We start from the raw sequence: 25,738 nt of genomic DNA, 5'->3' as shown, positions 1-25,738 counted from the left end.
AAGTAGTAAGGACACCCCCTGGGCCATCTATATATTATTTCTAATATAGTTTGGACAAGGTTTGGACTATTTCAATCTTATTCAATTATCACAATACTCTATCGATGGAACGCGATTTTCAATCAATTTAAAGATTTTTTTTTACATTTAAATTCTGGAAAACTTACAAACATAGACAAATTAGAAACAGAATACAATCGAGTTCCGATCCTGCATCTTTCGCCGGACAGTGGTGACGCGCCACCCATGATTCCTATTGTGACAATAGAGTTTTATTTTGTAGTTTTGTACTTACGTATTGATTATTCGTGTTATTGGTTTATGGTTATTGGTTTATGTAACTGAATAATAAAATATATTTTTACAGATGAAAAATGGCAAGACGAAATGTTCGTCACAAGTGTGGTCAGTGGTCACACTTATTAAGTCGCCAAAATCTACTCGTGCTGATTGAAAAACCCTATACCTATTTTGTAACCTGTATTTGTGCTGATTTGTGATTTGAATTGATCCAGATACTGTGATCCAGAGTAATTATTGAAGATTTTTTTTTATGTAATTAGTAAGTAATTTTACAAATTTTTGTAGGTATTATTTATATACTAGGTGCGCTACTCGGTTTCACCCGCGTGGCTCCGTTTCTGTTGGTCTTAGCGTGATGATATAGAGCCTTAGAGCCTTCCTCGATAAAAGAATTTTTCAAATTCAAACAAACAAACTCTTCAGCTTTATAATATTAGTAAAGATATTAACGGATATTGCACGCCTCTTATGCGAAGCGTTGAGGTGGATACTACTGTCACTTCGCGCAAAACATCTGATTTTCCAAACTTAAAATGTCTTTATCTGTGTGTATCATACATTGCACTTGTAAGATAATACCTTGGATAATACATACACACACATATTAAGAAAAAACACTATTTTTAACATTCATGATATTTTTGATGTCATTTTTGTTATTTAAACTAGTTAAAAAACAGTTTAAAAAAGTTCTGTCTTGGACGTCCGTGTGTCTGTATGTGCGGAGGATTTTCTTGTTAACACGATAGCGACCGAAATACTTTACTAATCGAGTCTTTTTTTTCTCTTACGCTTCAGTATGCTCAGGAATAGAATTTCATTCTCATTTTTCAGGGTCTGATTCGATGTGGTTTAATTGTTATTAAATAAACAAAAAAAAAATATCGACTGTTCTCCATAATTTTAATATATCTATATATTATATTCTTTATTTTATTTTTTTTTTATATTTATAGTGTACTCAAAATTCACCATTATAAACTCGATTCTTTATACTATAAGCCAAGGTTTAAAAAAATAAGTTGGTAGTCAGTCCCTTAAACCTGCGCAGTTTCACATCTAGGTGGGGCCACAAGAAAAATAGCTCAATTATTACGGTACCGCTTTCTTTACTTTTCCAACTGTTTTATTTTATTTCTTTTTTATATTTATAGTGTACTCTTTATAAATAATCAATTTTATTGTAAAGGATGAGATTATGAGGCGTGCACTTTTGGATTTTCCAAACTATTTAATTTTAAGTATATTTAACATGAGATCCAAAAAAAATTTTGCATTTAAAATATTTGAAATTTATGATTCCTAAGATGTAAAGTTGTTTTATATAGTAAGCAGTAAATATTATATATTTAATAGCTGTCCCGGCAAGTGTTGTTCTACCTTACTCTTATCACTTAGGAATATGAAAAATAGATGTTACCGATTCTCAGATCTAGCCTCTAGGCAAAAGGCACACAAAATTTCACGAGAATCGGTCCAGCCGGTTAGAGGAGTACGGCAACTAACATTGTCACACGAGAATGTTATAATAATATATAGTTATAGAGATTAAAGTTATTATAGTGATACATTTCTAGGTATCTAGGTATCATTTAAACGTGGATTTAAAAGGATCATCGGAAATTAAAAGACATAAATACTTACAACAATTTTATTCTTAAATGAGACCGTTTCATCTCTATCACACTTAATATGTACATTTGGTTTAAATAAAACAAACCACTGAAACGTTTTACTGCAAAAATCCTCAATAAGTTTGTGCATATTTGAGAAAAAACATTTATGTCTTACATTTAATGTCATATAAATCGATCAAATACAGCTAAGGAGGTTGTAGAGTCACTCCATTCCACAATTTGGTGTCTCGTCGAACCGAGTCCAAAGCTAGATAATCCTGCATCGCTTTTTAACTATACACTTATATCCAAATGCAAAAGGTTAAGGTACGAATAAAAATGATATAATAATCGTATTTAATAGTGGCGTTTATAATAAAATTGTTTGAAGGAAGGTGCATTCCACGCGTATCCCGCGACCATATACGGCGTAAAAAAGTAAGTCTTGAAGATTTCACAACCTTATAAATGTATGATACTTTGATAGTACTAGTGTAGGCGGTGGATAAAGGTGAAAAGCACATTACTCCAATATATAAAGTATAGCAACGCGAATTTATACATAAATCAACAAATAACAGCTTATTGAATGTCGTAACTACTTATTTATAAAAGATTCGTTTACTGCTCAGCAATAGAATTTGTAACGTTATTTAAAACTTGTATTGCACATAATATAGGTTTGCGTTAATTTTATAAATAAAATTCTATAATAAATCTGTGATTATTACATAACCCAATATAATATACTTTTGAAATAATTGTCAATATCAATTAAAATCAAATTACCATTTTGTAATACCGTTTCCTGTGACGTAATAATATGTATTTTCCCTATAAACAACATCACCATTCTTACTCATTTTCAAACAAGAAATATAATAATATAAAATTGTCAATATCTATAAGGCAATAGGAAAATTGTAAATTTCATGCCATAAAAAAACATAATTTGACTTGTAACTTTGTTTTTGATACTTTATAAATTTATTTAATGTAAAAAATTTTAAAATTCGATTTAATTTTAATATATTTAATCAATCTCCAGTGATTATCGCCAAGCTATCGAAGCTAACGAAATATAATATTCTCTAATATGTCTACATTATGAAACTATGGACCCATGTTTTACTATACAATACATTAATTTAAATCGAAATGAGATTTGAAGTTATCTTTTTGTCATTCATCCCAGTTATAATTTGGTGCGCGAAAGAACAATTTGAAGAGAATGCAAAATAAAAAAGTATCACAGTTAAAATTTAATTTTGAAAAATATATCTCAATAATGCTTATATTTGTAATCATTTGTGAGCTTTAATAAAATTGATCCGATTTCAAATTACTTTATCACATAGTAAATCACAGGTCCTTATAAAATTTTAAAGGAAAACCTTACAATAACATCTGATTAGGCTTTTAAATTGTGCTTATTTATTTCCTTTATCACAAATATTTTACAGTTATTTATACATTCTATCATCTGTCATACAGTTATCCCCTTTGAGGAAATACAGAAAAAATGTCAACAATATAATGTAAATGAATAATTTGCATTACACAAATAAACGAGGCAATAAAAATCTTCATATTTGGGATAATATTTTGTCTCTTGACTGTTTAAAAATTGTGAAAACAAGAAAATATCTTTGGAATTTCATACAATAACCACATACAATAATGTAAATATGCATTACATGAACTATATCATAAACATATTATAATCTGCCTTAAAATATATATATATATTATAATGTATTAAGTTTGCGTCGCAATAATAGGATAAGACAATAGGAATCATTACAATGAATAAAACCACTGAGAAAATCAACGAAGATTAATTTTCAGTAAAGATATGTGCAAATATATGTTCTATTTCCTTTGAAACTCGTAACTGATGACTAGACTCTTAAAACGTAATAAGATGAGCATTAACAAAACAAAACATATATCTAACTGGAACACTGCATCCGCAACTATGACAATAATTTGTACAACATGTAACTACTATGGGTAACCTTACATTAGTTATGGCGAATGCAGCGAAATTGCGAACCGGCAAACTGATTTCTTACATCATCGACTACAATTTTTTATTAAAACATAATATAATATATTCCATCTTCGAGCATGAATAACTATTTTAAGTCTACATAAAATCGATATTAAAAAAATAAGTCATACCCAACACCAGGTAATAAAACAATTCAACTATAAATCATAACATTTTGGCACCAATTTTACCATTCCGTAGTCGTTGACTTAACAAATCGTGTAGCCAGCTCCTTGCATAGAGAACCTTAAAAACTTAATCTACATATTTTCGTTCAAATTTAACAATAAAACTTTATATTCGCACTGTAATTCGTATAAACAGAACAATTTGTACACTGTCAAATAGAACCGCATTGAAAATTGACCTCAAGGGTTCACGCAGCCTCTCATACGTACATGGATAGATATGTTTGCGACAAAAGCTTATTAAAACCTCAACAACTCACATATTTACAATATACGATACAACGTTCAATACGCATTCGGGAAATTCGAAGCGTCATCTCAAACAATACTCGGGAAGCATGAGACAGAATTCAATTGTAATGTAAAAAATTTACACAGATGTAAACAAAGTCGGATTAAGATCTAGTCAATGCTTGAGCAATCGCTGAATGACGAATTACATAAAAAAATATAAAGATCGTTTGTAAATAAAATCGTGTAAACGATTATTTAAACGACAGTTTACACTAGCATGCAACGTTAGCGATTTAAATGCAATTTCGTAAAGTGAACACCTTCGTTTGTATTTACAGAGAAAGACCGACCAGTCGTGTATAGATAGCGTTAATGAAAAAATATTTGGAATCTGAAGTAAATTCATTAATGATATTCGAGTACATATTCACAATACTTAAGAGTCCTAATGTACACCGATCGCTTAATGAGCGTTAAAAAATCTTAATTAAACCTAACCCACTGAATTAAAACATGAGTAAAATATTCAAAATCATAATGAACACTTGCACCATCGAAACGTAAGTGCGCAACAGATGCGCGTACACGCACACGCACACGCGGAATGTGTGATGAGTCGCGCCGCAGTCGGCCGCCGCATCCTATATTCACTAACTCAGACTTGAAGAGAGAATTGTCATGAAGTATAGGGAGTCCCTCTGCGCCCGTCGCCCGCCGCCCGCCGCCCCGTGACGTCACGCGTCTCGCTCCTAGCGTACATGGCCGGTCGTCTCACAAGAGCTGCACGAAGCGTCGTTAAAGTGTCAAAATCAAGTAACGTACACTTTCTCGTACTGGACAGTCATCTTGCGAGAGTCCATTTTATATGATGCTGCACTCACATAAGCACTGAGAACTGATACACATTATCACAATGTAATGTCCCACTATAGGTGAACCACGGTAACTTTTCTGAACATCCAACGCGAGCATCACATAGATCAGGCCACGAGACATGCGACATCGTTGCACAGTTGAGGCGCAGCACGGCAACATCGCCACCGTGTAGCGGGGCGGCAACGTCGCCCACGCCCCGGCGGTCCGGCAACGCCGCTCACGCCCACAGGTCGTCGAGCGCGTCGGGGCTGCGCTACAAGCGGTCGAGGCGGTCGAGGCGGAACTCGTGCTCGACGGCGGAGTCGGGCAGCAGCGCGCTGGGCTCCTCCAGCAGCGTGAGGTCGTCCAGGTCGAGCCCCGCGCGCAGCTGTGCCTCCTCGCCGCCGAATATGCCCGCGTCCAGCTCGCCCGAGTAATCTGTCGATAGATTATAGTTATATCACTAATCAATTATGATTAATATTGTATGTAATAATTAATAACTTAATTTCACATATTATAATATAATGTGCTTATAACATTTACTATAAGTATGCTGTACAACCGTTTGCAAATCGTTATAAATTTTTAAATAATAGAAAAAAATCGATCAAGAAGCAACTTTTCTATCCTTTAAAAATATTTATTTATAAAAGCATTTGAATGCTATAAAACCAAAAATATAAAATTCAACCTTATCGTTATGTATATGTAGCAATAAAACAACATCATGTATATTATTCACATTATATTGATTCTCACATTTAAATACACAAACAAGCAACATGTTAAATCCCGTGATCGAAACTATCGATACTAAGTCTAATCTAACATAATACTTTGAAAGAAAATCTTTGTAAAAAATGACGCCGGATTGCTTTAACGCCTCCCTAACTTTAAGTTCAAACGAAATAGTCTCCCACTAACCCGTAAGTATGATATCCGGTATCGAGGCGGGCGTGGCCGGTTGCGAGGGCGACGCAAGCGGTTGCAGCGGGTACCCGCCACCCGCCACTGGGTCACGTGCTCGCCGCGTTTCCTCCACGTGTTGGTGTTGGTGCTGGTGTTGGTGTTGTTGGTGCTGTTGGTGCGGGTGTTGGTGTTGGTGCTGTTGGTGCGGGTGCGGGTGCGAGTGCGACTGCGAGTGCGTGAGCGACCCGTGCGCCATGTGCATGCTGCCCGTCGGCTGAGCGCCCGTCGCCTGCAAATTGACGTTTGTTAGGTTAATTATAGTACTACAGATTGACCGCAACCGCTGTACCGCGCCCTAGGTATGTGCGGTGAGGCGGGGACCGGGTAAGAAAGAGCATGAGTTAGAAAGAAACGGAACGGTCGGTATTCTTCCCCGGCTCACCGCGCACATGTACCTATACAGCGGTACAGCGGTTGCGGTCAAGCTATAAGTAATTTAATATTATTTATAGCTTGACCGCATATTTTCAATATTGCCTAATACAGCTGTGTAACATTAGATGCATTATTATTTTGAAACTATGTATATGAGTACTCATGTAGAATCTAAAAGGTAGATAAAAGTATTAATATTTTTTAATAAATTCTGTGAAATGATGACATAAGAGTTGATGACTTGTCTATTTAAATTATTTTAAAATTCTTGCTTAAAAAAAATAAATAAGAATAATTGTTACTGTATTCAAATAAACAAATATAAATGTGTATATATATTATTGAAAATAAAAATTGACAACTTACCCTTGAATATGTGTGTTGTGAATTCGTTGTCTGTGGTGAGTGCGGTGAACTGTGATTTACATATGTCGTGTTGTAATTCGACGTCGGTGGATCTAGCTGTTAATAACGAAACGTATCATAAATAAACTTATCAAAAAATTAAAGATGGCTCAAAGTGATGAAATAATAATAAAAAGAAACCTGTAAAATAAAACACGTGACAAACAAATAACGAAGCTTCTGTGAAAGCGTTGCAGCGGGCGGGTACAAAGAAAAGAAGCAGCTAACAATGTGCTTACTCCACTAACCATCTAGATATCGACCATGCCTGTGCCATAGATATAAGTCATTCCAGACAAATATTGCTCTAAATAAGTACGTAACAAAAAATATCTAGACAGAAATAACATGTATTGAATGTAACGAAAGGCATGCCAAGGAACTTGAACATAACAAAATCAGAACGCGTTTAGTACATGTGTTTTCCTACGCAAAACAGTGCTACAGAAAATAAGTAAAAAATAAATTATTATTTTTCGTTTTGAGTTTTTTTAATTACTTTTACTGCAGCACTGTATAAAGTGTAGTTAAAGAAAAGGACAGTTAGAAGCAAAGCATTTTGTCCATTTTCTCAAACTAATTATATCTATAAATACGTTTCCGTGAATATCTATTCAACTTTACGGGTGAGACGTACGCGTCTTAATGTACGCTTTGTTCGGACCACGAGCGAATTGAGCGAATTTTGCATAATATATTTTTACGACAGAATTATTAAAATAGTGTAGCTGTAAATATCCTTATATTTTTGTCGTTGAGTTTTACGTACGTTGTCAGAATATGTTTAACATTTTAACAGTGGGCCATAGACAACACTACGAATGTAACGGTACACCTAATGTCTGAACACACGCAACAAAACATTTCGCTCGCAATCCGACACTAGAATAATAGATAAATACTATAAAAAGAAAACAATGTTTTCCAAAAAAATAATAAAAATATATATAGAATTGGAATATTGTGTGTAATGTGTCGTACATTTTCCGCGACCTGAACGTGCGCGGTCCACCCGGACTCGACGAGACTCTGCACCAACTGCGCCCAGTCCTTGGCCAACGTTACACCAATGTTACACACATTTACATATGCCACATACAAACACCGAGTGTGATACTATTTGTTTTTTATAGCGTTTAGAATTCAAAACGATGTTTGGATTGATAAACCGAATTATATAATGAGCTTCATAAATTGTTATTCGAATTTCAAAAGAATAATTATTATTAGAGTTTGTTAATTAATAACAATAGTCTTCATGGTATTTTCTTTTGAAACAAAGTATATTCTTTGGAACGCTCTTTAGGTTAAGAACGACTTGAGAATTTCGTTAGGTGACGTTCGTTTCCTCCATGTTTCCTCATAATTGTGACGGTGACACTAGTGTGACAGTTTTTTTTTATATAAAATAGCGCTATTTTCTATATTTATATGAGGTCAGTTTTGTTCAATATTCTCATCTATAGACTTGTTCGCCGTTTTGTAATTGATCATTCATAAGAAAGTTGTTTTGTAAAAACAAATAGTAACACGCAGGTGATCGGCAGTAGGTTAGTCACAATAAATGTAAATACGTTTATTCATATAATTAAACATTAACAGATCATTATTTCTCATAATATCTATACGTGCATATATTTTGTGCTGCAATTCTATGCTTTCGTGTTTTGTATCTCAACTGTGAGTGATCATTATATATTTATCTTGACTTTACTTCTATAAATTAATATTGTTTTAGAAGCTTCACATTGCTTAGTTAGTTTCTAAATTTACTCACAACTCCCTGCTAATCCATTGATGCATAGAAATTTTAAATTCTTATAAATAATTCACGCATTTCCCGTTACTCTTTAACCTGTGTTGCTTTAATCCATGTAAATTTCATATTCGCCCAAAACTGCTTAGAATTATTATTTTATTTATTTTTTTTTCATTTCAGTACAAAACAAACAGATACAAATTAACTTAGTAATCTTACTTAAAGGTCATTATTTGACCATAGGATGTTTTTTTATGCAATAATCAAATAAAATTTTGTTTGATGGTTCAATGTTCACCAAAAAATGTTTACTCTCATCCACACTTACACTAAAGTCACTTTATGTTTGTCACCATGAATTATAATGTTCATACATTTATAGATAATCCGACGAATGTATCTTTCAATAAGATTTTTATCTAGCATATAATATTTAAACATATTTCGAATTATTCTTAAGAATTCCTGCATTGAAATTAGTTTAATATTTTTTTATATAATTAACGATATAACATAGATATTAATATGACGTATTTAGGTTCGTCTTGTATATAAAATGAAGACCTACCATTGTTATTTGCTCGAAGGGTTGTAATAGCACTGTGTGTAGATTATTGTAGTCAGTCTGTGATGATTCACCTACAGGACTGCCCGGACTGTGCGCCATCTGGAAAGTGAAATGTGTACTTTAGATATGTTTCTTACAGACTGTAAGAAACTGTAAGTTATAGTATAAACTGTAAAGTTTAAATACAACAAAATTAAAACCCAGCTGAAAACGTTGGCCTATTTTATATTCTTGTTCTGTGCGTATCGGACAAAGTTTCCGATCATTAAAAGTGATTTTCGACAAATACAGTTTTATTTCTTTTTAAAAATAAAGGAATGTTTCCTTTCAGCAATATTTGCTAGCTCCAGAATTTTAAGTACTTTTCGCCCAAGGCGAATATATTCATTTCCATCCTGTATATTTTTGTTTCCATTTTTTCGTGTTTGCTTTGAAAAACCTGTAAATAAATGTTTAAAAAACTCACCGTGGGTGAAGGCAAATTAATATTTGATGCGGACGAATATTGTGAGGGCGGACTACAATGCGACTGGTAGCTCGATGCGAGCCAACCGTGGTCTAACGGGGACATATTCTGAAATAATTCGTATCGAATTTTATAAAAATGTGGACAGAATTATGGAAAAAGCGCGTTTGTGTTAGAGGCTGCATGAATTTCTCAAATCAATAGTGAGTTAAAAATTCCTAAAAATGAAACAATCCCCGAATTTATCAGTTACTTTTTTAACTTGGGTTTCTTTGACTTAAGCTATTGATTTGAGAAGATGGCGTTAACCTTATAATAATTAAGCAAATCATGCAGTTTAGCTCTTAAAAAACAACCTTAAAGATTAATAAAAAATCAAGATAAAAAAAATGTTTCTTTTGCCAATGTGTTGATGAATTATTATTTGCATAATGATCCGTATGACATGAGGCTTTCATGCGATTTTTATGATGGTTTACCGCGCTATAAGATATAAAGCGTTTATGTTCGCGAATTGTTAGAAAAACCGCTTAGCTTAATTGAACATGATATTACCATAATAGTAGTAAAATTAACATGAGAAACAATGGACATTTAAATGGTGATATCTTATGCTACCTACTCTATAAATTACATTGCCTAGGTAATTTTGAAATAATATGATACATTTTATTCGCAGTTAAAAGTGACGACAGTTATAGTAAAACTCTGTAAGGGCTAATTAATAAGGGTGTCTTAGATTTTTATTTTATTTTAAGTTGATTATTATACGAATATTGTCTATGTTGTCTATTTTACATTAGCTAAGGGGTGAAGCTATAATAAACAAGAATGTAAAGGAGACCAACACTTAACATTTAGTCTATGTCTAAATTATAATATATTTGTTTATTTTTTGGTAGATATTTTGACCAATTTTGAAAGTCAACCTTTATTCCTTTCGCACGTCAAACGTCGTATTACGTATGATTTGTGAGGGTAAAAACTGACCCCGGATTTTGTTCTTTAGTTAATATGCATAATTTGGATAAAGCATTTTATATTGCGTATAAATTTAATAATAATTTTATTTTAATTTCAAAGATTGTAATGTTACAATTGCTAAAAAATAAAGCCCAAAACTTAGTGTACACTGTATGGAAAAACTACGTCGTGGCATTGTCTACAATAACCATTGCTATAATTAATTCAGAAAACCAGTAACACATTGCGAGTCATAGAAACAAAACACAAATATACGTGTAATTTTATTTACATACTTATTACAAAACTAAGATTTGCTGAATGAATAAATTAACGTTTTTCTACACAGTGTACACTGTACATATTGCTTTGTGATACATAAAAAAATATTTTCGAATCTATCAAAAAATTAGAATAAAATTTCAACAGACGTGTGCTTTGATTTCAAAAAAGTATAAATAAATATTAATCAATAAGATATTTTATATAAAAAAATTATATAAATCGGGTAAGGCATGCATAAAAAAAAGCTTAGTTTTCGCATTATTTTCGTAGTTTATGAATAATGTCGGTATTAGTCCATGAAATCGATATGAGGAAATTAGTGGCTTATAAGCACGTAGGCGATTATTTGCGAGGATGAAAAAAATTTAACTGTTACAAAAGAAAACGAACCTTACTATGATGAAGATAATTATTTGTGTTTGGTACAGATAAGTGATTCTGAAATAAACAAAAAATGACTTGTGTAGAAAGCAAATAAACACAACGAAAATAACAACAAAAATGTTAAACGTAAAACGAAATCCATAACACTTTTTTACCTACTTCTAAAAGCAATATCTAATAAAAAAAAACTAATTAAGAGTTGTTTTCACTAAACATGTTATTTAAATTTATCTCTGACGCACGGGAAGTTTAACTACGGTTATCTATTTAATAGCGTCAATCTTTTAACGGTATTTCTTAACTGTATTCAAATTTTCACACTATTAAATATTATTTATGAATACATTTTTTTTATTTTAGAGTAAAATGATATGATCTATATTCTATACACACAAAAACACTACTGGACATCACATAGCATTATTATTTGCAAAGACAACCACAGCCAGAAAGCCAGAGGTACCTAACGTACATCTACTAAATTATAGGGGTTTTTTTGGTCTTATATATATATTTATATTTTATACATATATTTTTCTTAAATATACATTGACTTTTTGTGTATCATATATGCTTTAAAAGTAACAAAACGTTATTTTGCGTAGACTGTAAATAAGCTTTGTCACTATTACAAAATATACACATTGGAATATACTGTAGCTCATCACCCGCGGCTTCGTTCATGTTGTGAAAGTAATTTCCCATTGCATTGAGATACATATTTCCTCGTGCCTATGTCACTCTCTAGCCTCCTAACAAACAAACAAACATATTTTCGCATTTGTAATAATCTTGGTAATCTAAATTAAAACATATTTCTACAGTTTTTGAAAAGAATCTTGCGCATGTAAAAATGTTCTAAACCTACATACGCAAACTTCCTCTACTACGCTAAAAACCTTGCCAAGTAAGGCACCCTCAACCAATGACTTAACAAAAAGACAGACATTTTATACCTAAACAATATTCTATTTTAGAACGGCAACGGCACGCATAAAACAGCCCCCCTAGCCAAGCGGTTTTCTGTTAGCGTAGCGTTCAATAGAATAGACTACGAATGTATGAGATTGACGTAAGCCGTAGATACGTCGAATGTATGAGATTGACGTAAGCCGTAGATACGTTTATCTACAGCTTACGTCAATCTCATACATTCGTAGTCTATTCTATTGAACGCTACGCTAACAGAAATCCACTTGGCTAGGGGGGCAGATTACATTTCATTCATGCGCAAACACAAGTCGGGCAATTACCCGATTTTATTTAACTACCACTTATGTATCACAGAAGTGATAACCTATGCAACCATATGCGCGAGAGAAAGGGAAGCAAAACAGAATGGCGTCGTAATGGTATAGCCTCCATCAAGTTATCGCTTCAAAAATGATCTATGCATAACATCATTTGTGTACTAAAAAAAATATTGAAGTGAAACTTCTTTAGGCGCGTTGAGAGTAGTACTTCAAGGTCGCGTCATGGCAAAACCGTCACGTAATGGAGTAAGGCGACGATTTAGGTATCTTTACTGCAGACCGTTGTTTAGGAGTAATATTGACGTTAACTGGAATTTATCTATTGGAGGCTGCCCTTTTCGTGAAAAAACATTACAAGATGTTCAATAGTGCAGGGAAGTGCTGTCAACTTGCCAGAGAGACCCGGCCAGGTTGATAATACCAAAGCACAGAACAACGTTATGTAAAAAAAAATGCATATATCATGGCCATAAATATATTTAACGCTAAGGCTTTAGGTAAGCCTAAAAATATAAGAGAGCTACCGTTAAATAGTTTTAAATTTAAACTTAAAAACTGGTTAATTGACAAATGCCATTATAATTTAAATGAATTTTTTGAGGCAAATATGTAATAATTTATTTTAATTTGATTTGAATCTCTGTCATCATCGTCGTTAATAAATTTTTATAATTTATATTAATTTAAAATTTAACAAGCACTGTAAAATTTAGTTAATGTAACCATTCGCATGCCAGCTGAGACTGGCGAATTGTGTAGAACATGTTCTCTCATAACACCAATATATTACCACTTTTCTTGCGAATAAATTCATTTCATTTCATTTCATTACTGTCAAAGAAGTTTCACTTCCGACACACGCGCTTTCTCATTATGTCACTTGACTGAAGGTATTTAAAATAAATGATTAGTACATACTTGCGTGTCGTACATGTTGTGTTCGGGCGCGTGCACGGGCAGCGGCACGGTGGCGCCGACGGGCGAGCCGGACGCGGGGGACAGCCCGCCCGTCGCCGGCGACACGCTGCCGCCGCCGGGCGACGCGCCGGCCGAGCTGGGGCTCTAGAATGGGAGTGTACTAGTTAGTGAACGTGGGTAACTTTGAATGGGCGTTTTTCGATTAGACGGCCCGGCACCGGCACGGCAACGGCATGGTCGGGGACCGGTACCGGCACTCGGCACCGGGACTTCGTTTTTTCATTGCGCCGGTGTCGATGCCGGTTTACGCCCGGTCCCTCCGCTCCGCGCCCTCCTACCCGCCCCGCGCAGTTACACACTCACACGGCTACAATTCATATAGATATGCAATACACATGCAATTTTGCCGGGCCGGGTAATGGAAAAACGCCGTTACTGCAAGTAAGTTCATTTGATATTATGTTAATCAAGACCACACCCCCGACACTCCATACAAAATTATCGTTTTGACAGACACACTAGCATTAGACATTTGTGTGTTAATAAACACACACATTTGCACTCTGTTCAAATCTTCAGGGTTGGCACATTTGTGACTTGCGAGTTCATGATGTCACACTGGTCTATCAAATCGTTAATCGTTAGCTACTATTAAGTATTCTGCATCGAGACTAAATTTGACTGGGTATATGGTTGTGACCTTCAAACCACAGGATATACAAATGTAGTGTATCGTGATAGTATACAAAATTTCCTTTATGTCCCTTTATATGTTCTTACCTTTTAAGGTAATGTTTTCATAAACTCTATTATGGGCGCGGGTTTGTGCAGGCTGCGCAAAGTTACAGACGCAACCGCACAGTTTAAAAAAATATCCAATAATTATTTTTTATTTGAACTCATTATGTACGTACGTATCGGTGGTGGTGGTAGTCGGGCGAGGCGCGGTGCGGCAGGTAGTGCGGCAGGTGCGGCGGCGGGAAGTGCACCGAGGTGAGGTCGGGCAGCGAGCCGCCGGGCACCTGCAGCTCGCACGCCAGCCCGCCGCCCTTGCCGCCCCCGCCCCCGCCGCCGCCGCCCCCACCGTCCCCCCCGCTCTCGTACACGCTATAGGGTGGAAATCAAATCAAATCAAATTCATATAGAAATCAAATGCAAATTAAAAAAGGAGATGATGATATAAAATCCATACTAATATTATAAATGCGAAAGTAACTCTGTCTTTTTTTTTTTTTTAATGTTATGGGGAGGCAAACGAGCGGACGCACTGCCTGGTGGTAAGCAGGTTGCGTCGCCCATAGACCATAATAGAGGTTATGGATGTAATGTCTGTCTATCTGTTACTTAATCACGCCTTAACTAATGAACCAATTTGCATGAAATTTGGTATAGAGATATTTTGATACCCGAGAAAGGACATAGGGTAGGTTTTATCCCGGAAATCCCACGGGAACGGAAACTATGCGGGTTTTTCTTTTGACTGCGCGGGCGACGCCGCGGGTAGAAAGCTAGCTGTACATAAAGATAAAACGTAAGAAATTAAAGATTTTTGACGAATTTTTAATGCGAAGATTAGAACGCTGTATAGCGAACTATACAGCGTTCCGTCGTGGTCAAAGCTAGACTGATTTATCTGAATAAATCATGTCTTTTAATTTTTCAATAATATCAAATTAAATTCAGAAATTAATATTATTATTTACTGTAAATTTGGTAGACATCCCCAATAGAAAACATAAAGAAAATAAAACACAAATCAGCCCAATAGAAAATTATAAGACAACCTACATAAAAGCAATGGTCCCTATGTTATTCACCTACATTACAAACATTGCGATCGCTACATAGGATAAATGAACTCGCTGCATACACGTGCCTGCACTCTTAATGCAGTTGTAAACAAATTATTTTACTACATAATACGTGAGTTATAGAAATAATGAAGTATTAGAATCAATGCAGACAAATAATCTTATTAAACATTTGCTGTAAGGTGGTGTGGGCAGGTAATTGCAATATTTATTTTTCTGTAATGACGTTCGTTAGTACAACGGATGTGAAACTATCTACTTACAACTTATTTTTAAACACTTAAGTACTATAAACAATTGGAGATAGAAAATATTTCTTGTAAAAAATTAAGATCATATAAAGAAATACCTAATAAGTTACCAATCTTTTTTTGGCTCACACGCTCTTATTTAAAGCAATAAGACGAAATAGTTCATTTTCATAACACCCATTAAAATCAATATTCACATAAATAATCAAATTAATCCATTAATAGAACAACAAGTTGCCATTCTCGTTAACTCGATCAATTTATCATACGCCCACTTATTAAACAAACATATAAGGTCAGTTGCAGAGCTTCACTGACCGTCAGGCTGGTTGCAGATCTTGACCGACCATCAGTGCGTACCGTCGGACCTGACGATACGCATCAACAATGTGTATGACTATGACACTAATGCGCATGACAATACGCGTGCGTATGGTCGGTCTAGCTATGAACGGTTTTATGAATTTCCATATATATGACAAGCGTGACTGACGTACGCACTGATGGTCAGTCAAGCTCTGCAACCGGCCTAAATGCACAATAGACAAGCGACCCGGCTTTTCTTAGAAACATGTTAATACACCATAACAAAATAATTATGAGTAATCTATGAATATATTAAATAATGAATCATATACTCACTTATTATTGTTTGGTATTCTTGGTATTTCACACGACGATCGGGGTCGATTCGTTGGATTCATACCCAGAGTCGCCAATACATCGAGGTGCATATTTGCCGCTGAAATGGAGACAAATTTTCATTATCATTCAGTGTGCCTTATTGAAGAAACAAAAGATTGAGTCATACATATTGTCGGCATACAACGGACCATAATATATTACATGTGTTGTTTATAAATTTATTAATATTAATTAATACCACTTGCAAAATAGCAACACTGGATCTTATAGGACAACTAACACTATACACTTGATACTATATAGCATCATTGATTCATGCATCGTTTAAAAGTTACTATAATTTCAACGAACGCATTACCAGCTATTAAAAAATTTTGTTGCTGAAGAATGGGCATAAAACTGAGTTTTATTAGGAGATTTAATACAGGTAAATCTTAACAAGTGTGATTTCTTACGTGGTGTATTTAAACATCAATAATTATGGTATTTCTTGCAATAGATAATGTTATATGGGTCATTGTTTTCCTGTAATGCATATTGTATCTTTGTATATTGATACAATATGATGTCAAAATTGGTATCATAGTTTTATTTAAAAATAATTTATTGTTCTTCCTCATACAATTTAAGTACAAGTAAAGAATTATAACACATTAAGATCAGCTTTGTTAAACCAATTACATAATCCACCAGTCATTTAACTAATACAATTAACTTAAATTAGCCTCCTATTTATGTAAAATATATTTAACTCAGTGTGCCATTCTTCCTCATCACAATATTTTGCGTAATAAAATGAACAAGCATGCAGTTAAGACCACAATATCGTGTAAATATTTTTTGCCTACCATTGATTTCGAGGACAACAACTTTTGAAAATAATGATCTAAAAAATACTAGTTATCCAAAATCGTTTTATATTTTGAAAATCAACTTAAATGTCTAATCAGAAACATTCATTTATATTTGTTTTGAACCACATAGTGATTTATGTACATAGTGAACCCTGATGTGGTATGAAATTTCTTTAGGCGCGTTGAGAATAAAATTTCAAGGTCGCGTCATGGCAATACCATCACGTAATGGGGTAAGGCGACGATTTTGGTACCTTTGAATATTTCCAAACAAGTTTTACTTCAAACACTGTGTGCTCGGCACACAAGCGGTTTTTATCATTAAAACTAATTAAAATGGTATAAAAAAGCGTTTCCGTACATATCTCACCTCTCCTATGGTTCTGGTGTGGGTGCAGGTGTGGGTGGGCGTGGGAATGCAGCGGGTGGTGCGGGGACAGCGGGGGCGCTGTCACCTGCTGCTCCCCGCACGACTGGTGCAGCGCCGAGTCCGAGTTCGTCCTGCGCCAGTTGCTGTCCGGCGGCGGGCTGGAACGAAATATACTCTATGGTGTATGTGCGAGAGTTCATATTGAATTGGACATACATGGAACGTGGATAAAGTGTAAAATAAACTCTATGATTAATGCTTGAGAGTTCATATTGGATTGTAAATGCATGTAACATGGCGAAAGGGCGATTTTGATGATCATGAACCATACGATATGTGTAGGAAAGTTCATATTGGATTGTAAAGAAATGTTACATTTTTTAGGCCTAGCCCTGCGTTTTTTAGAGGACGCAATTTTGTTTTTTGAATGTAGGGGCAGTGTGAAGGGGCAGTGTGAAGTTAAAACCAAGTTTGTGGGGTCGCCACCCTTGTCCCACGGCCACCATCTTAAAAATAGCTGTTGCAATGGTTTTTAAGATATATCTCTTAAACTATTTATCTGATAAAAAAATATCGTTAACATTATTTGTTGCAAATTTAATTCTCTACAACTTTGGTACAGTAACTTTTCGTCGTAGAACTATAAATAAAAAAGTTATAAGCGAAAATGTTCAGAATTTGTTGTAAAAATGTTGTATATAAAAGTTGTTCCTCGAAAAACAATCGGCAAAAATGGTCTGATATCATTTCTTCGTAAAATTATAAAAAAAAAAGTTTTATTGAGAAATATAAATATGTATCTCTAATTTCTGAACACTTTCGCTTATAACTTTTTTATTTATAGTTTTACGACAAAAAGTTGCAGGACCAAAGTTGTAGAAAATTTAATTTGCAACAAATAATGTTCAGATTTTTTTTTTATCAAATGAATAGTTTAAGAGATATATCGGCAAAACCATATCAACCGCTATTTTCAAGATGGCGGCCGTGGGGCAAGGGTGGCGACCCCAAAAACTTGGTGATAGCTTCAGACTGACCCCCCTACACATCAAAAAAATAAAATTGCGTCCTCTAAAAAATGCAACCCCAAATGTAACTTTTTAATGGACTAAAAGTGCGATTTAATGATAAAGAACTAAACAATATATTATTATGTATTAAAGTTCATATTGGAAAAAATGTACATGTTAAATGGATAAAGTGCGATTTTGATGATTATAACCTCTATGAAGTTACAGAATATAGGGAGAGCATTTGTGTTGTTGCATTTAGGTGGTCAGTGTATATGCAGTTTGGCTTTTGCAGACGATAAATAAATAATAATCGATCTACTATACATATAATAATATTATGTTAGCTATCATCGGTAGAAAGTAAAATAATATTGAGAGAATAGGTAATGTAGCAATACAATTAAGTTTCATTGACAATTAGCATAAAATTTACATAATAAAAATTATTATTAGAAAATATATTATATTGCATTTTTTTTAAATATATCATTACTTTTTAGTGAAAGTGAATAAGGCGATTACCTTTTTTGTTTAAAAGTTTTTGTCTATAGGCTTTTATAAGGCTAATGACGTCAATAATACAATATTATTTATATAAACACGAATTATATTTAAATAAAAAGAATTTGTGTTATCTGCACTACAATTACAAACATGTACTAAGTTAATTTATTTATTTGATATAAACTTGTATATAAGATTCTAAGGTAGTAAATCTCTGACGTTATTTCAATTTGAACCGAATTAACTTGTTCACTATTATATTATTTATTTAGTTATGCGTTTCAATAAATATAAAAATCATCCGATAGTAACAGAAGGAGTTATGTTTTTCGGGATTATTAATTTATGTATCTTATTAAGTAGATAAATTAAAACTAATGGGTGTATTATAAACACGTACATAAAAATAATAATTTTCTTTAGGGACGCTTCACGTTTCGTCTCGATTGATTTTAGTCTCGAAGTTGTTGTTAGACGCGAATCAATAATTGTGATAGAGACAAATCATTTACATGACAAATTATGATGATAGATTTTTGGCGCCAACTTATATGGTCATAAAATTTTGCTTGTTTCTACAAATTTTAATGAAATTTTTAAGTTACCAGTTTTCAAATACTTCGTTTTTTATGTATTCTATCGAAGCTCGTTTATTTTTTAATCAACTTGCGCCTCATACTATCAAAACAGATTAAATGGCGAGTGGCGCGTACACATTCAAATTATAATTTGGTTTCGTTTGACGTAATTGATTGCATGCTATGCGGTTTCGTCCTCTATTGAAATAGGTAAGAAGTATATAGTCCGTTGACCCTATATTCTGGCTATAGGATCAAGTCACTTCCAAGTAGGTACAGACCAATGCCGATGCAAATTGTTTCCTGTTCATATTTGTCATAAGCTCAAACAATAAATTTATTAATTATGAATGAGGTTTCCTCAAATGAATGACAATTGGAACTTGGTCATACTTGCATGTGTTTTAATGTTGCACAGAAAGTATACATTGTAATCGTAATATTCTATATAATAGTAGTAGGTACTTGATATTATGTACATGAAAGAAGATTTAAATTTTGCCTGTCGAATCGAAACAACGGGTTTTAAATCAACCCGGAAAATAAATTTATAAACATTTATAGCATTTATTACCTGTGTGATTCGTATAATTTTCATAGCATAAAGACTGGAAAACATTACTTTCATTGACCTCACGAATAAAAATCCTTGGCAATAAGTTCCTTTTACTTTTAAACAATTAACTACGTGTTGTACGAAATTAACAATTATATAGGAAATTAAAAAAGGTTACCGATTATTGTGGCTTGATCTTTTCAGTTAATAATACATAGGGACATTATTCCACAATCTGCGTTATATATTTTGGTTAATTTTAAGTTCCAAGCAAAAAATATTACATGAACCTACTGCGTCGTTTATTAAATTCTTATTCAGTCTCTTATGTTTTCTGGTATACATATATTTATAGAAGACAAAAACTTGCTGAGTTCTAAATAAAAGTCTGGAGAAAAGCGGACTAAATCGTGAAAATAGTACTTGTGTGTCAAGAAAATATTTTCCATCCTATCTATTTCAACAACCTGACCATCTCTAATTCAGTAGTGTATGAAGGTCCAAAATTAAAGGAATTTAATTTATTTACCATAAACCTTTAAGACGAATTTTCGATGATATTATAACATTATTTCTTATAAAAATTGTTCCCTAAATTTGTTTAACTGGCTTGTGTGCTAAGAATGTATTTATAAGTTTGATGTAGTTTTATTAGTTGTGTCAATAATGAAGTAACTTGAACAAACTTATATTCGTGATTACTAAAAGTAATAGCACACATGCCCAAAATCAGTTTCTAATGGGAAAAAGTTTTTAAGTGTACCAAAGTAAAACCAGACTCAATAAGACTTCACAAATAAAGTTTTTAAAAGACCAAATTTCAGTAGCAAAAACTAACAATGTATGGTGTATACAATACATAATTAATTTGGATTTGTGCTTGAATATTTGCATGTGATTTAATTTTATATGTAAAATCAATTCAATATTTGAAACAAATCTTCATTTATTATTCCTTCATCATAAATTTAACAAAATTATGATAAATAGCAACATATCATTTAAATGTAAAATTTTATAAGAATATGGAATATGGATGTATGTTTGGTACTCTTTCATATGAAAATCAATGAATGGATTTTTGACAATACTTATACATAAAATACACACTATAGAAATACTCGCTTTTGCTCACAGACAAAACCACACAGCACAGCTTTTATATATAAATTATAAATTGTCATGCTTACCTGAGATAAACTGTACTTCCATACGGACTTGTGTCATGTTTTCTATCTGCCGGCCTCCGCATGGGCCCAACGGACGAGGAGGCTCGCCCCCGTTGCCCCGGCGACCTCGGCGACGGCGACATCCCCCCACTCCTACCACCAGACATTGCATATTGTGTTGGTATTGTTGATTCCTCTGGCTGTTGAATAAAAAAACACTATATTTAATTATGATTAATGTATAGAGTAATGATCACATATTTGCTATCAACTAGCACATTAATACAAGAATAAAAATTTTATCACATTTTACCATCAAACTACCCAATTTCGTACAATACAGCAAATTATTTTCAAAATCATCTTTAAATAGTACTCCATTTAATACTATATGGACTAACAGCGATGGAAGGGTCAACTCAAAAGCCGAAGGCAAACTACACATGCTACATAAAAAAAGAAGTGTAAATAATATGACGAACATTCCCATAGACCTTCAAAAACAGCTACTTTCATTTAAAAAAATAAAATATTGGTAACTAACAACACAATTTAAACTTTATAGCAATACATATAAGGTACAGTACAGAACATGTTTCTAAAGTGTTTATAAGCCAAACAGATGATGGCATGGCCATGTATAAAACCTGGAAAACACATGTTACAAAACAAATAAAAACCGTGAGCATCCAGCTCCAACAAATAATTGAATGACTATGATAAACTATGGACATTCAATAGACAATCAATTTTAATTAAATTGTTGAAACAACAATAAACAAATAAATAATAACTTTTAGCAACTTTGTGAATGTATCTAGACAGTATATTTAAGTTTAATGTAAAATAAACATCAAAATAAATATAACCTTAACTACTAACAAAATAGTAGCATACAATAAAAGGGATGGCTTCAAACAAAAAAAAAGATAGAAATCAGCAAGTCGACAACACACTACATATTTTAAATGCAGTTTCGAGGAATGAGAAACCTTTATGATCTCTGGTTGAGTAGAGGGTGGTTGCGGTGCTGCAACATTAGGAAGAGAACCACTTCGGAATGAACCCATGGTCTGTTGGCTTTGTACAATCTGGGGCTCAACATTTTCAACCAACTCTGTAGTTGCTTTTACACGCGTTCTTCTACTATTTGAATTTACCTGCAACCATTTAGCTTCAAGATTTTTCTTTCTCTGTATTCATTATCACATCACTACACAAAAGCTAATTATGGGAAATATTTAATGAAAATAATAAAAAAAAAGATATTAAATAATTTTTGCTTTTATTTAAATGCTTGGATTCTGTTATTTTCATTTATTCGATATAAAAATGACGAGAACATTATCGATAAACATTCCAAGATGAGAATAAATAATAACACCATACCACTGATAAATAAACAATAACAGAAATATTCACTGTTTAGAAAAGCTATGTGTGAGGAAATTGTCGTAATAACTATTTCTCAGATACCAGTTTATTTATTATGTTTTTTGTGAGAATATCAAATAACAAAATATTTCTAGCTAATATGATGCATACAGTACGAAATAAAAACTTGCTATATATTATCTATTGTTTTGAATTTGTATTTATCAAATATCATAAATATTTTAAGTCGCAAAAAGTGAATTATTCTAGCGATTATTGTTTACGTCGGCTAGCACATTTGACGGCCAGGAAGCGATTGCCTGAGTAAATAGGCGATTCGCGACATACCTTATTGGTTGCGTCGGAAACTTCACGCATAATTTTTTCAAATGCAGCTGTTTCCTCTGCCTGCTTTTGATTATGAAGGGCTATTTTTTCACTAAATTTTCTAGGATTCGCCATGATGATCAACAAACATTTAATCTTCTCTTTTTACATCACAATTTTCTGCGCTCCTAGAACCAAAACGCGCTTGCCTGTCAAAGACGACAGACAAAAATTACCAGATTGCAAAATTGAAAACGAAAGGACATCTAAAGATAATATAAAATGCAACAGATATGAAATACAACATAATATATATAATAGGCATTTTATGAATTTGCAGGAAGCTGGATTCATCTTTTAATGTACCTAGTCAATAAGCCATGATCACATATGTTTAAATTGTGAGATCTAATGGTTGGTAAGTCTTGTTATATATGAAATTACAAACTGAGGTTACATACATCCAAGAAGCTTATATCTTATACACTGGAGATTTCGGTATGAACATTTGACGTGTAACAAGAAAATTGTTGTGTTTTATCACTTTCACACCTAACTTGGTATTGCCACTGTTAATACGAAGTTTTCCCAAGGCTACTATGTATGCCGTAATATTCTGTGCAAAAGGTTAGTTTTTGTACATGAGTTTGTTGATAAATTGCCAACAACGTCATTCAGAAGCATTGTTGGATGAGACAATTATTATTTATGCTAAATAAAATAAGTTTCTGGACCAATTATTAAAAAGCGATACTCCCTGATTATGGGTAGTTACCATAATAAAATTGTAGCAACTCTCACTTTGACAATATGGCATAAGTGTCAAAAAAATTGCGTCGCTTCGAATATTTAAGTTAATATTGTTGCGTATTTAATAAATATTTTCCGAATATAAATAATGTATTGCATTGTGAAAAATTGCAGAAGTGTTTGGACACCAAATTCTGGCATAGAATTTCACAGGCAAGTGTATATTTACGTTATTTACAATATTCCTCAATACTCCTGCATTTACCTGTTTAGAATCATTTCAATGGCAAAAATTGTAAAATTTTGCATCATTTTAGAAAGCAGTCATGTTAAATTTGTTATTTTCCTAATACTTTATCATTTTTCAACAAGTTTTCAATAAACAAAATTAACAAGTAAGGTAACCATGATGACGAGTTTTTATGGATAGTGAAGAGAATATATTGTAATAACAATATTATGATGAAATTTAGAACAGCATTTTCAAGATTTTTACTAGTAATGAAACAGCACTCGACATCGGTATTGCACTCACATGTAGTTATAAGATTGTTCGTTTTTACATTGAAATTTATACTTTTTTAACTTACCTCATATTTTTTGTTTTAGGTATTTCAGCTTTCCAAAAAGTAAAATAAAAAGAAATATATGTGCCCATCAAGGGTAAAATTACTGAGGATTACGACCCAGAAAAAAATACCTTTTGAAAAATAAACTTTGTAAAGTTAGCTGAAATTTGTGCAAGGCGTTTATTATAAACAGTTTTTCTTTGATGATTTTGGCTTGAAATTGACCCGTCGAAGCAACGCGTTTAAAAAGAAGATCTGAGTAGCTTACAATTTGGTAAACAGCATCTGATGCAAAACACAACTTTCCTCTATTTACAAAGGATGTTAATGCTATATATCGGTTCATATCCAGGCTTTGTAGCCAAGAGTTATTTAAAATTATCATTCTATACCAATTAAAATTATATGTACCTATAAAGTATGGCCAGTAATATTATAATATAATTAATACTGTTAAAAATATATGTCGTTATTATTTATAGACCATGATTTTTAGTTTTTTCTATTTCGAAAAATCCTGAATATACAAACCAGTGTGGTCACCCACAGAAAGAGACAAAAAACAACACTGACGTCATTCAAGGTTATATTTTCTTGTGACAAGTCAATGGTCATAGTGCAATCTCCAGTGTATTAGATATAAGCTTCTTGCATACATCTAATAAATAGCATAACAACCACAGCGTAAGTATACTATAACGTTCTACATCAAAACAAATTACGTGAATTATCTCCTAAAATTTTGTGGTAAAGAATATTAAGTCTCTCTCTCTCTCTCTCTTCAGCCTTTTTCCGTCCACTGTTGGACATAGGCTTCTCCTAAGGCACACCATAGAGCTCGGTCTTCAGCTTTTCGCCGCCATTGAGTACCAGCAACCCTGCGTATATCGTCGCTCCACCTTGCTACAGGGCGCCCTACACTACGTTTGCCGAGTCGCGGTCTCCACTCTACAACGCTTTTGCGCTTTACGGTTATCCGTTCGGCGACCTCCATTCTCTAGCGAATGACTTCGTTTTGGATATTACCTACTTTTCTGTAATTTGTTGATTCTAGCATGAAGTCAAAGGAAAACCCGCAAAAAACGTTCGAGATAAAAACTATCCTATCAGCTGTTAATTATTCAAGTTTATCTTCCATGTGTGTGCCATATTTCATTATCGGTTCAGCAGTTTTTGCGTGAAAGAGTCACAAACAAACATACGAAAATTCGCATCTATATTATTATAAGTAGGATTATAAAAGGTGATTTTTGTAATTTAAAATTTGACCTTTTGTGACTGATTTTGGATTCTCTAAACCGAATAAAACCGGTTATGTTGCTTCCAAGTAGTTTGTAAATTGGATCGCTCCTGTGGATCGTGGATCGCTC

At 33.3% G+C, this 25,738-nt stretch overlaps 1 protein-coding gene across 3 annotated transcripts; it reads right to left on the bottom strand.

Annotated features, from left to right (window-relative positions):
- Positions 1–1,940: 1,940 nt before the first annotated feature.
- LOC123699076 (CREB-regulated transcription coactivator 3-like) lies at positions 1,941–23,257 on the bottom strand. 3 transcript variants are annotated; one of them, XM_045645941.1, is made up of 13 exons: positions 23,071–23,257; positions 22,341–22,508; positions 21,370–21,548; positions 17,529–17,686; positions 16,302–16,401; positions 14,512–14,704; positions 13,598–13,741; positions 11,433–11,480; positions 9,795–9,902; positions 9,329–9,427; positions 6,963–7,058; positions 6,177–6,450; positions 1,941–5,687 (listed from the first exon to the last, which is right to left on the bottom strand). In XM_045645941.1, exons 1-13 carry the CDS (start codon positions 23,182–23,184, stop codon positions 5,524–5,526), a joined length of 1,845 nt encoding a protein of 614 aa, XP_045501897.1. In that variant the 5' UTR covers positions 23,185–23,257; the 3' UTR covers positions 1,941–5,523. The 3 variants fall into 3 exon arrangements, with proteins under 3 accessions (XP_045501897.1, XP_045501898.1, XP_045501899.1); XM_045645942.1 differs by lacking the exon at positions 11,433–11,480; XM_045645943.1 differs by lacking the exon at positions 22,341–22,508.
- Positions 23,258–25,738: the final 2,481 nt, after the last annotated feature.

Source organism: Colias croceus, chromosome 17 (genome assembly GCF_905220415.1).
Source record: "Colias croceus chromosome 17, ilColCroc2.1".
Classification (NCBI taxonomy): domain Eukaryota; kingdom Metazoa; phylum Arthropoda; class Insecta; order Lepidoptera; family Pieridae; genus Colias; species Colias croceus.
Note: the sequence above shows the minus strand (reverse complement) of the source record. Positions and strands in the feature narration are given on the sequence as shown.

Excerpts from the sequence above, each read along its gene's own strand:
- LOC123699076 (XM_045645941.1), bottom strand. The coding sequence starts at position 23,184 with ATGGCGAATCCTAGAAAATTTAGTGAAAAAATAGCCCTTCATAATCAA. Across the intron at positions 21,549-22,340 it reads CTCAACCAGAGATCATAAAG|CCAGAGGAATCAACAATACC; the intron begins GTTTCTCATTCC and ends TTTATTCAACAG. Across the intron at positions 16,402-17,528 it reads ACACCAGAACCATAGGAGAG|CGGCAAATATGCACCTCGAT; the intron begins GTGAGATATGTA and ends TCTCCATTTCAG.